Source organism: Camellia sinensis, chromosome 5 (genome assembly GCF_055761805.1).
Source record: "Camellia sinensis isolate YWXY chromosome 5, ASM5576180v1, whole genome shotgun sequence".
Taxonomy (NCBI): Eukaryota; Viridiplantae; Streptophyta; class Magnoliopsida; order Ericales; family Theaceae; genus Camellia; species Camellia sinensis.
In genome coordinates this window covers 186,617,098-186,630,022 of record NC_138965.1, presented here as the reverse complement: position 1 = coordinate 186,630,022, position 12,925 = coordinate 186,617,098, and the positions used below count along the sequence as shown (strand labels likewise).

At 38.6% G+C, this 12,925-nt stretch overlaps 1 protein-coding gene across 3 annotated transcripts; it reads left to right on the top strand.

Moving 5' to 3' along the window:
• Positions 1 to 299: 299 nt before the first annotated feature.
• On the top strand, positions 300 to 8,578 carry LOC114307473 (subtilisin-like protease SBT3.6). 3 transcript variants are annotated; one of them, XM_082870792.1, is made up of 5 exons: positions 300 to 832; positions 1,584 to 1,673; positions 7,109 to 7,203; positions 7,389 to 7,486; positions 8,241 to 8,578. In XM_082870792.1, exons 3-5 carry the CDS (start codon positions 7,124 to 7,126, stop codon positions 8,324 to 8,326), a joined length of 264 nt encoding a protein of 87 aa, XP_082726918.1. In that variant the 5' UTR covers positions 300 to 832; positions 1,584 to 1,673; positions 7,109 to 7,123; the 3' UTR covers positions 8,327 to 8,578. The 3 variants fall into 3 exon arrangements, with proteins under 3 accessions (XP_082726918.1, XP_082726917.1, XP_082726916.1); XM_082870791.1 differs by having other exon boundaries at positions 3,515 to 7,203; XM_082870790.1 differs by lacking the exons at positions 300 to 832; positions 1,584 to 1,673 and adding an exon at positions 4,476 to 7,011 and having other exon boundaries at positions 8,241 to 8,577.
• The last annotated feature ends 4,347 nt before the right edge of the window (positions 8,579 to 12,925 follow it).

Sequence of the window (12,925 nt, the reverse complement as noted above, 5' to 3'; positions counted from 1 at the left end):
GATGTTCGTGGCCAGGTTCATGACAAACAAACTATAACCATTAAGGGTAGACGCCCTGATGGCTCTGAGGATCAGTGAGGATGAAGGCCTTAGGGCCTACGCAAAAAGGTATTATGAGGTGTTCAACCAAATACCTGCGTGCAACCAAGAGGTGGCGGTCGTGTCTTTCAAGAACGGCCTAAAAGATGATTGTACACTACAAAAGTCATTGGCAAAGACATTTCCAAAAAGCATGGAGGAGCTCATGGCCAGAATTGAGAAATATCACTACAACAAAAAACATTTTTGGCGACGTTTTTTAGCAACCAAACTGAAATTAGTCGCCAATTTTACATAATCAGCGACAATATAATTGTTTGTCGCCAAAAGTACACTATTGGCGACAAGTTAATATTTTTAGTCGCCAAAAGGTTTGGCGCCAACTTAATTTTTTGGGCGGGAGCGCCAAAAATATTTTCGCGACCAAATGAACATATAGCGACGAAATTTTGGTCGCCAATTGTAAGGTTTTGGCAACGGAAATGAAATAGTCGCGGAAAAGATGAATGGTACTTATGGCGACAGAAGAATTTTTGTCGCCAATAAATTAGCAAACGAAACTACGTCGTTTTGCATTTTTCAATTTTTTTTTTTTTTTTAAAGGCTGGATCGACCCTTTTACTGAATAAACACACCCAAGCCTCATCTCATTGTATTCAGAGGAAAACGAGAAGAGAGGGAGAAGATAGAGGATTCAAAAGGGAATGGAAGGGAAGGGTAGGGTTTCAATCTCTCTCTCTCTGCACACTTCGACGGGACGGCGAAACTGATTCAGCAACGGTGACAATCAACGGTACGCACTCATCTACTCTCTTCTCTTCTCATTCAACATCCAATTAGTAGACTTCAAGAGTCCAAATAGCATACCCAAACGATTGTCAAGCTTGAGCTAGGTAGCGAATGGCGAGAACGGCAGAGGTGTTTGGTGTAGATGAGGCAGGGAGGGGCGTGGCCATGGGTTTGTTAGGCGTGGTCGTAGGGTAAGGGTCGTCGAAGGGGGGGGGACTCTCTCTTTCTCTCTCCCCCCTTCTTTAGCTTCTTATTTTTTCTATTGACAAATTGTGCTTGTCTCTCTTTCCCCTATAAATTGCAATTTCTATGCCCTAATTGATTTTTTTTCTTGCCAAGTGCCTTTTTAGAATTTTTTTTAGGGGTGTTGTTGTGATGTCTGGTTTCTCTCATTAGAGTTCAAATCCCATTTTTCTTATCTGTCAAATGTTCGATAAAATGCATCAATGATGGCCTACTGTGATTTTGTTTATTAGATCCATTTTTTTTGACTTTTGGATCTTTGAGAATATAATTTAGGAGGATTTTGGACTCAAATACAATTTAGGAGAATATAATTTAGTTTTCTTGGTGGGTTTGTTTTTTGTGTTTATCTACAAATTGAAGTTGTGGAAGTATGTATATATAGTAAATTTAGGATCTTTGATTAATCATTTTTTAGTATTTGTCACTCCATGTATTTCAGTTATTGTGTTTTCAGTGAGTCTGTAATTGTACATGAATTATTTGAAATACTACAATTATTTGATTTTCAGGAACACTCAGTCGCTGCTTTCACCCGTGTTCTTGATGAGGCCAGTGTTGTTCTTCTCTTCAGAGACAAAGTCTATCTTCATCCTGATAAGGTACGTACACATATATATAAATAATAGTTTCCTTGTTAGAAGAAGATTCTTATAAATTGATTTATGTGGGACTAGTGATTTGTGCTTGTGTTAGAATATAACTAACAATTTTGTTGATGAAATTTGTGTGTGTTTATTAGTCACAAAAGTTTTGTGTATCTCATTATGGCTAATATGTATATTTTGCGTTGCCAAAAATCACATGTTATTTTTGTTTTATTATTTTCTTGTTGGTCTTTGGTTGTGTACACTACATGGGGAATGAGTTTACTCCGTATTGCGGAGATGAAGGTTTAAGTTTTATGTTTCCCTCTGTATGGTTAATGTCTAATTTTAGAGTTAAAAAGAGTCCAAAATACATTCGTTAGTTGCACTATGAGAACTAAGCAACTGTTTCTCTACAGAGAACAGTTCCAAAACCTCTGATTTTGCAGCAAGGGATTGAGGATAAAATATATGGACATAATCACCATCAAAATCAGCACTAAGTGGCCCACATATAAGAGGGTTGATCTTAACTGTATGGTCATCGTGAACATAAACCGACAAAGCTTGCAGGGAATGTTTATGCATTGTCGGAGGTCTATTGATGAAAACAATATCCCCATCCATTATCCGTCGATGTACCACTTGACCAGGTCTTAAGAAAGTATGCCCCTTCGAACCTTCCCTCAGCGAGTAGGTTGACAAACCATCCCTATAGGTTAAACACACTTTTCATCAACCAGCTTCTGCAGATACTGCATGTTATATTGAGTAACTCTCTCCTCAAATGTTATCCGTTGAGCAATTTCAAAAGGCAGTCCAATCTCATTGACTCCTTTATATGCATCACCTGTAATAACACTCCGTGAGGAGAATCCACAACCCTTTCTGATAAATAGGGTTTTCATCTTCTCAAGCCATGCTTTAGTAGTAGAATCGCTTTGGTCTTTGTTAATCCCAAATCGTGTATCCATGTCACGAGATGCCTTGTAGAAGAAATATGCACGGAAAGACAAGAAAACAACAGTTGTTCATGAACATTTGCACAATTTAATTGCCAAAGGTTTGACTAGATTATCAATCAGATTCTCAATAAGAACAAATGTCACCCAAGTAAATAGTAAACCAGCATCAACTACACAAAACACCATCTTCTAAAACGGATCATCATTCTCAGATAATTCAAATAAGCAATGCAATGGACATGATTGATGAGATCTATTAAAATAAGCAATGCAATGTACATAAAATGGATCATCATTCTCAAATAATTCTGTATAATTTTTAATTAGTTTTTCTCTCAAATCCTCAAAGCAATAAAGTGCCCCCACTAAGGGTCAGCCAAACTTCCCTTGAATTAGCAACAGACATGATTGATGAGATCTATTAAGTTAATAGAGTGGTGTCACATGAAATGGTAAACAAAACATGGTACATAGATGTAATCATCATAGCATTATGGCACTAAAAGTAATTTGTATATTCAACATGGGATAACTTCAAATAGTGCTTGTGTTGTAAAAGCTCACGTAGTGTACACAAATACTTGTTTCAATTTTACCCCAATATATTGATTACCTAGGAAGCTTCTGAACTTGATCTTTGATCAGTAAGTTCTATAAATTCTTGAGCCATTCTAAATTTTGTTAGTTTGGAGTCAATAAATTAGAAGTCGAAACTATGTCGTTTTGCATTTTTTTTTTTTCTAAGACTTGACTGACCCTTTTGGTGAATAAACAAATAATTATCAATATTAAGAGATGAGGGTCCAAAAGAAAAAAGGTCTGAGGCAAATAGCAGCACTCTAAATTGTTTCCTTGGTGCCTAATATTTGTCTATTTCCATCTAATTCGTAGGTATATACAAGTGGGGAATGCAGTTGCATTTCTAGTATCTATGGAATTCGGAAGTATGTTGGCAAAGGGAAGCTAAGGAGTCTCAAATAATGAACCCTTGACAACAGTTGATCTGAAATTCCCTCTGAGTCCTGCACAATAGCATTGGATTAATTAACCATTCTTAAAGTGAGTTCAATCTTGGCAAAATTCATTCTTAACAATCTTGTTGAAGAAAATTTTAAACTCACATTGAGTAGTAGACCATTCATAAAAACCATATATGGTCATTTTAGCTTGTAATTCAAATTTCCATTTTCTTCTTGTATTATCTTGAAAAATATCTGGTTAAGTACATTGAAAGATATGTAACCTTATTTTTAGTTTTTTCTTTTTGGGCCTAGACCCATTTCTGTTTGCTGAGTGCTGGTGGACCGGGCACTCTGGAAGTGATATTGGGCTGATTGCGAGGTTCTGCTGTCGGCCCTTTCTCGGTCCATATTTCCTCACACGACCCATTATGCTGTGGGCCATTTTTAGGTGGATTTCAGTTTGTAGTTAATGCAACAGTATGAGCAGTTTAGTTAAACTTCATAAACTCATTACAAAGTAGTGGCATTCCCAAACTCCCTGTAGTTGCAATGATCTTTGAAGCACTTACAGCCATACAAGATTCAAATGGAGTTGATATTAGTGCCATTCTCAACTTTATTGACGTCAGATAGAAGTCTTTTGTTATCTTTATTCCCTTGGATAAAATTTACCTGGTTTAATCTTGAAGGACTTGTAGTAGCTGTTAGGTTATGACAAAACAATTTATGGAAAATAATTGTAGACAGCTCTTTATATTGCATAATGTTTAGATACTCAAATCCATGCATCTTGATGTGTAGTCTATTGGACTATTGTGCTTGGTTGATTCCAAACAGCCTAGAATTTCAACATTGTGAGAGTCCATAATTTTGTACATGAATAATTTGATAAACATAATGTTATTTGCATGCAAAACTGATAGCTAAGTAATACTGTGAGATGCAACAAAGTGTACAATGAAATAGAAAAGAAAAGAACTTCAGGGAAGGGTATGTGTATTGGGGGTGATGATGACTCAAAAATGAGTGACGAAACAAAAGAAGAAATGGAAAAGAAAATTGGGAAATAAGGAAGGAAAAGAGATGATAGTGTCCCCAACCACGAAAATTGTTCTGTTGTTCTGTTTTGCTCTATTAGTTAGAGGGTTGAGTTGGAATTAGTCTGCTGATCTGTTTAGTTTAGTCTTAAGGCTGCTGATCTGTTTGGTTTAGTCTCTAGGCTGCTGATCTGTTTGGTGGCTGAAAAGTTATGTTTTGTTGATCTATTTGGTTTAGTCTCAAGGCTTATGGTCCTGTCTGTTGGAGGATTTTTGTGGCCTTATTAGTCTCAAGGCTTAATGTTGTTTGGTCTCTCTTAGATAGTTGGCTGATTATTGAATGTTGCTGCTGTTTAGTCTAACTAACCCCATAAAAAAAAGAACTATATATCAACGAAAACAAAAAATGGGCAGCAACATGTCCAGGCTAAAAGAAAACCTGTGGAGAAACCAAAAAAACCAAGATATAAAAAGAACATCAACAAACCTATAAGCAAGCCTCCAAGATAACACCCTAACAATACCTCCTCGTGAAACACTGGACTGCAAAATACCATTCATGATGTATATCACATTGCTTCTCAGTTGTATCAATTAATAGGAGCACTAATAATAACATGAGTGGAGTGGTCTCGTCTTACTTTGAATAATAATTTTTATGCTACAATGGTTGGTCTCAGTTTGGGAATGGGAGTGTTGCTCGATGATGAATGTGAGAAATGGTTTAGAACTCTATGATACTATTGAATAATTTGTGGATGGCTTGAATTTATTGAAAAAGCTTTGTAGCCATTTCGTAAAAGGTGCTATGTTTCAAGAGTTGGTGCAGCCAAGAACTATCTATGCATTTCCTTTCTTGCCTTTACTATGGCTGAACATTCTCATATTTATGAAGACTTTTCAGATTTATGGCCACAAAATACAGCTGAGATGTCTCTTCTTCCAAATTCTTCCAGTGAACTTTCACATTTTTTCACTCAGTCTAGGACTGCTGATTTGGTAGATCTAATTTTATGCAAGGGTTGAAGAATGAAACCTATATGCATAATTGATATCATAGTATTATCTATACAGAGATTTTACAAATAGGGTTGAGCAACGCCTTGTATGAGAGTAGACTAGGCTATTTTTATATTGTTAACTCTTTTTCATCATGAAATCTAAGTGATATGCACCTTATTAAACCAAACAACAAATTTGGTTTTCCAAATAAAAAGCAATTGGATTCGCAACACGTGAAATTCTAACACTACACACTTCAAATGTTCCAAACTGAAACCATGAGAAATATAACAAAGTCCTGTCTTGGGGAGGCCATCTTTTGGTGTCTAGACTTCAAGGTCGATTAGCTAGCATAGAGCCAACACTAGGGTGGATCCTCCAAGCATTCTTCCTCGGTTTCTTTCATAGTACAATCCTTGCACACGAATCATCGTGCAACTGATGAATTTCATTGGTCGAAAATCAATCACTGATTCAAAAAGAGAATTTATTTTTCCTACTAGAAGCACCTAGTATCCATCCGTTGAACAGTGCTTGGGTGCTCTGCTGCTGACAGCTTCCCTCCTTGAGACTTTACATCAAAAGTCATGCAAGTACGTATTTTTCGACAATATTCAAAGCCTACAACTATAAATGCTATATCAAAGAATAACCACATATGGTTCATGTATCTGCTGTTTCTGTTGCAATGGCTTTTACAGAGGAACATATTATTTGTTAAGCTGTGTGGATTATACAATTATTCTCTCAGTCAGCTATGTAATTATGCCCACCAGGCACATGTTTTAGCTAATGATTCATTGTTTCTTGTTGGGTATTTAACTGATTTTTTCTTGCAATATTGTTTAATCAATGAACTTTATCAGATTCAAGAATAATTTCTCAGAGACTTGGCTATTCTGAAATGGAATACAGGGGTGAGTTTGTGTGTCTCAGGGGGAGAGTACACAAGTATATTATTACCTTTCAATATGGATATACTTTTGGGAAGTGACTTGGGGTCCATACACAACAATATACATAATTTTTTATAAGCAAATATAAGCAATGCATTATATTTGTATATATTACTTAATCTTATCTGATATCAATGCCTTAAAGCACTGACATTGGATTCTTTGCCTCCCATTGGATTCTTTTCCGAATATTTTGAGCTCGAGCATCTAATATCTTTTTGTACCGATAATGAAGAACTCAGGCATCAATTGTCAACCATTGAAACCAACTGATATAATTCAGCTTTTGCAAGTTCCACTCCAACTGAAGAAGAATCATTTCAGTACTTGGAATGACTTTATCCAGAAACACCACTATTACTAATATTGGTATTCCTTTTATTTTCCTTTGTGCTTTCCTTGCCCAAGTTGGCCTCTGTTATTCTGCTAAGGTATGGATATAGATATGATATTTTCAATCAACTTCTTTGTTTTCGTTTTTTTGTTTTCGAATTTATGTTACTGGGTCAAGCTTTGTCTTGTGCGCAGGTCTATGTGGTCTATATGGGAAGCAGAGATGGTCATGACCCAGATGAGATTTTGATGCAGAACCACCACTTCCTCACTGATTTTCATGGTGGAAGGTCCATCCAATGTTCCTTTTTTCTCTTTCTTTTCTTTTTTTTCAACTGTACACCACCATGTTTTCACACTCTTTTTTTTTTTTTTTTTTTTTTTTTGTGGTTTGATGTTATTGTTGTGTTCCTCTTCTTGTTCTTATTGAGGATTGTTTGGTTGTGCTAATTGAATCATTCAATTGGTGACACAGTGTTGAACAAGCCAGGGCATCTCATGTCTACAGTTACAGGCATGGTTTCAGAGGCTTTGCAGCCAAGTTGACAGAGGACCAAGCTTCTGAAATTGCCAGTATGTCAATACAAAAGTAGTATTTACTATTATCTTTACCATTTCTCATCATAATTGATTGATTTATATCCATGGCTCTGAAAAATCAATGTCATGGTTTTAAAAATTGAAACATAGAAGAAGTGGTTGGATCATACTATGAGTCTCCCTAGTTGTGATTGGATCTCCGGTTAGAAAATTAGAAGGAAAATTGTAAAACACAAGACTTAAAAGGCCCGTTCGGGAGCCGAAATTGCTTAATGACCACCGGAACCACCAAAACTTGGCATGGACGGATTTTTCAAGCCTAAATAGACTTGTAGGAACAAACAGGACCTCGATTGGATTTCCGGTTAAAAAATTAGAAGGAAAAATGTAAAACACAAGACTTAAAAGGCCCGTTTGGGGGTTGAAATTTCGAAATGACTACCGAAACCACCGAAACTTGGCACGGACAGCTTGTTCAAGCCTAAGTAGACTTGTAGGAACAAACGGGACCTCAATTGGATTTCCGGTTAGAAAAGTAGAAGAAAAAATGTAAAACACAAGACTTAAAAGGCCCGTTCGATGGCCAAAATTGCAAAATGACCACTGAAACCACCGAAGCTTGGCACGGGTAGCTTGTTCAAGCCTAAATAGAGTTGTATGAGCAAACGACACCCGATTGGACTTCCCGTTACAAAATTAAAATCAAAATTGTGAAGTTCATATCGAGGTTTTTTTTTTTTTTTTTTTTTGTCAATCTAATATTGTTTTTTCTTTTTTCATGTGACAGATTGGCAATGGTGGAAAATAGTTTGGGCTGCATCAGAAGATTTGATTTTGTGTTTTTGGAAATATTTTGACATAGGATTTTGGTAAATGATTTATGGATTAAATTTTTAGCGTCAAAATATTTGGTATTGTGTTTTTGCAAATATTTTGACATAGGATTTTAGTAAATGATTTGTTGGTTAGATGTTTAACATCAAAATATTTGGTTGTAATTTTGAAATATTTTGATAGAGGATTTGGTAATGTATTTATGGGTTTGATGTTAGTAGTTTGTAAGTACTTTGGTATGTATGTTTTAGATTGTCAGAGAATTGTAATTATGTTTATTTAGATTTTTCAAAACTATTAATTTTGAATTAGTATGAATGTCTTGCATAGGTGTATTATTATTTACATTACATTTGTGTATATATTGTGCATAGGAAAACAGGTGTTTTGGATTATTTTGAACAGGAAAATTATTAAAATCAAAATTTGTGTACTGAATTTTTAGTGACAGGTGGTATTTTGGTCGCTGTTAATATATTTGGCGACAACATATTATTTTTGTTGCTAAAAGTTAGTGGTTATTCCAAGAACTTTTAGCAACCAAAACTTACTCGTCGCTAAAAATGTGATTTTTAGCGACCAAATTAATTTTGTCGTTAAATAGTACTTTTGGCGACGCATTTATTTGTCGCTAAAACTACATAGCCTATCCAAATTTTAACCTTTTAGCAACAAATTGTAATTTTATGGCGACAAAATATATGATTTTTGGCGACCAATTTTGCTTGTCGCTAAATGTCTACATACGGTGACAATTTCTGATTTCGTCGCCAATACTTTTAGTGACAGGCCTTTGGCGACAAGTTGTATATTTGTCGCCGATTCTTTTGGCGACAGAATTTGTACTTTTGGCGACAAATTTTTAGGTTGCCAAATGTGTTTTTTGTTGTAGTGTATGCCAGAGCCAAGGAAGACACGCCAGGGATTAAGGTGACAAAGCAAGAGAAAGGAAACGGCTCGCCGAAGCGAGGCCGAGGTAACAACGGATCCAAAAACAAGAGATAGGACTAAGAACCGCACAGACAGTCACAACTGTATTCCGGATCCCAATTCACAAAGTCCTGGATAAAATCCGAACCCAACCCTACTTCAGAGCACCAGCAAGGGTACCAGGAGAGTTTATGAGAAGAAGCCTTGGAAAGCATTGTGCTTACCATAACGAATATGGTCATCTGACTCAGGGTTGCAAAGCCCTAAAGTCACACCTAGAAGACTTGGTAAGGCAAGGCCATTTGAGGGACCTTGTAGATGAGGCCAGGACGAGGAAAGAGCAGGCAAGACTGCCCCAGGCACCAGCGGCTCCACCTCTTCCAACAAAATAACCACAAGAAGGCGGACCTCGAGTAATTAATGTAATTCACTCGAAGGTCAACGAAAATGAAATTCGGGGGGAGACCTAGAAGGTAAAGCACTTGCAGCACGTGTACCAGGTCCGACAGAAAAGACCTCGGGCTGAGGAGTGCCAGGGACCAATGGTGTCCTTTACTGAAGCCGACCTGGAGATGGTCCAACATCCGCACAACGACGCCTTAGTAGTATCCCTCTAGGTTGGGGAGTGCCAAGTGAAGCGCATCCTAATCGACCAAGGCAGCTCTTGTGACATCATGTTTGTCAAGTGTTACAAGGAGCTTGGTCTTCACCCAGACGATATGGAGCAGTCCAACAGCTCCATGGTCGGGTTCAATGGAACGCTGACGTGGCCACTGGGAGCAACAAGTCTAGAGGTGCAGGCTGGCACCAAGAGGGTGAAGACAAAATTCACCATAATCGACACACCATCCCCCTACAATGCTATACTGGGGAGGCCATGGTTGCAAGCAATGGGGCCTGTACCCTCAACACTGCATCAGCTATTGCGGTTCCCAACAGAGCATGGGATAAAGAAGGTTAGAGGGGATCAACTGTAGGCAAAGAACTGCTCCATGGCAGCAATGAAATCTGCCTGCAGTATACGAGAACCAAAGATAGTAGAGATCGAAGACGAGGACATGGAAGTCCTAGATGACGTTGGCAAGGAGCCAGCCGAGAAGAGTGAAGAAGCCCTAACGAAAATTCTCGTCCAGTAGGGAGATGAAGAACGATTCTTTCTTCTCGGTTCAGGCTTAGCCGAAGAAGAGGAAAAAGAGTTGAGGCTTTCTTAAGAGCAAACATCGAAGTGTTTTCCTGGACGCCTTACGAAATGCCAGGCATCGACCCCGAGGTCACTTGCCATAAACTAAACGTAGACTGGTCGGCCAAACCTGTAATACAACGGGCAAGAAGACCGATGTTAATGCATGTTGAGGCAGTGGAAGAAGAAGTTGACAGACTTTTGGAGGCCAGAGCCATTCGAGAGTTAAATTACCCGACATGGCTATCAAACACAGTGGTGGTAAAGAAAAAGAATGGTAAATGGAGGGTCTGCGTGGACTTTACCAGCCTAAACAAGGCCTGTCCCAAAGACAGTTTCCCTTTACCCAAGATTGACCAACTGGTGGATGCCACTTCAGAGCATGGAAGGATGAGTTTCCTGGATGCCTACAAGGGGTACCATCAGATAGCCATGTACCCTCCAGACGAGGAAAAGACTGTGTTTATCGTCCCAAAAGGGCTGTATTGCTATAGAGTAATGCCTTTTGGGTTGAAAAACGTCGGAGCAACTTACCAGAGATTGGTAACCAAGATGTTTAGACACCTGATCGGCCGAACAGTAAAAGTTTACATCGATGACATGTTCGTGAAGACCAAGGAACCTGAAGGTCATCTGGCTGACCTAAACGCAGTCTTTGATATCTTTAAAACATATCGGCTCCGACTCAATGCATCGAAGTATGCATTTGGAGTTGGATCTGGTAAGTTCTTGGGATACCTAGTGACCAGAAGGGGCATTGAGGCCAGCCCAGACCAGATCAAGGCCATCCTAGAGTTGAAGAGCCCAATATCGGCAAAACAGGTGCAGATGCTGACTGGAAGGGCTGTGTAGACGTCCCCGAACGTCCCGGGAAGGAAGCCCGTTTTGTTCATTTGGGCTCACTACAGTTCAGACTCAAATGTCACGATCTTGTATCTAATCTCGTAGAGTGGAATGCAAGACCGATAGATCATCAAAGAGTCCAAATCCGGCAAATCATTTTTGAAAACAGATTTTTTTTTGAAAGAAGTGCCAAACATGGACTGCTTTGCCAGATACAGAGTCGCCACCTAAATATTTTATTTTGGGGAATTTAGGAAACCCTGACTCGTTTGCCTAAGGCCACGTGTCCGTCATCACTAAAGTTGCCTCGGTTTAGAAACTTGGGTACGATTGGGGAAGGTCACTTCGTGAGCACCCCGCTCGCCCGATCAAAGATCGGCCTCTACTAACCATGATATCTAGTTTTGAAAACATTATGCGTTCTTATTCCGATTATTAGCCTAGATTTACTATGTGATGCGCACAGCATACAAGTATAGACTGGATCGTCTGAATTGGAACAAAACATTTCATGTTTGGTTTTTGAAAGCGGTTTGGCTACTCGCAAGTAGGCTAAAAATGCAGATTTTGCCACCTTCGGGTGGGCTTAGGAAACATGGTTTTGCCACTATCTAGTGGGCTTAAAACCCACAGTCAACGCATTATTCCAATTCAGATAATCTAACCTTCACCCACAGGCATTCAGGCAGGTATATCACATAAACAAATAGCCTCATGGTAAGCATGCTATCATGGAAGTCACTCACACGCATGTAAGGATGCTAAAGCATAAAACTTACCGAGTACTCCAAGTCAAAACAAAAGCTATGTTAGAAATCCATGTATGATCCTAACTATACAGAAATGCCTAATGCAACACATGTAAAGATGCAACTACAATAGGCTCGGCTATTATAAGAATGGCATATGAGATGCTACAGCTAACACATATTCAACTTGGAATTGAAATACGAAGCAGTTAGTATGATGCGCCGAGCCCGGTGCATGCAAGACAGATGAATGATTCAAACATACAAGCATAAGTATGCTAATTGAAACATGCCCTAATCTAACCATTATAAGCTGGTAAATAAAAGGGAGAAAGACACGGGGTTGGAAGACATGCATCACACACACGTACACTTATTACAACATTGCCCTCGCTCGGAGGATCCGAATAAATAATACAGTCCGAATAAATAATTACAGTCCGAACGAATGATTAAATATTACAAAACCCTAATTAATTAACAAATTAACTAGGAAAGCAAATAAACTAGCATGCAAATTCATGGACCGCCTCAGCTCTATTCTGAATGATGAAAGATGCATGCCCGAGTTGCCTTGCGCAGAAATCCATTGCGATGCCCCGATTCACCTCTGTTTGCAATCAACCCCGAAATGCTGTGCAAGGCTTTAGAAAGTTGCTGATTTCTGATTTGCTGCAACAGAGAGCAAGAAAGGGGCATAGCAAAGTATTTTCACATATGTATGCACACCTCGATCCTCATGCCACTAATCACGCATCTCGATGCACGATAGTCGAGGAGTCGAATTACACGATTTGATGTGAAATGAATGCACATATAAACACAACAAGGCCTAGACTCCATCATGGTTAATCCGGAGTATCGGCGACCGGGAATTGAGACACGTTCTGTCACTTGGAGTACGAAACGTCCCTCGTTTCCTATGCTCGGGCTAAC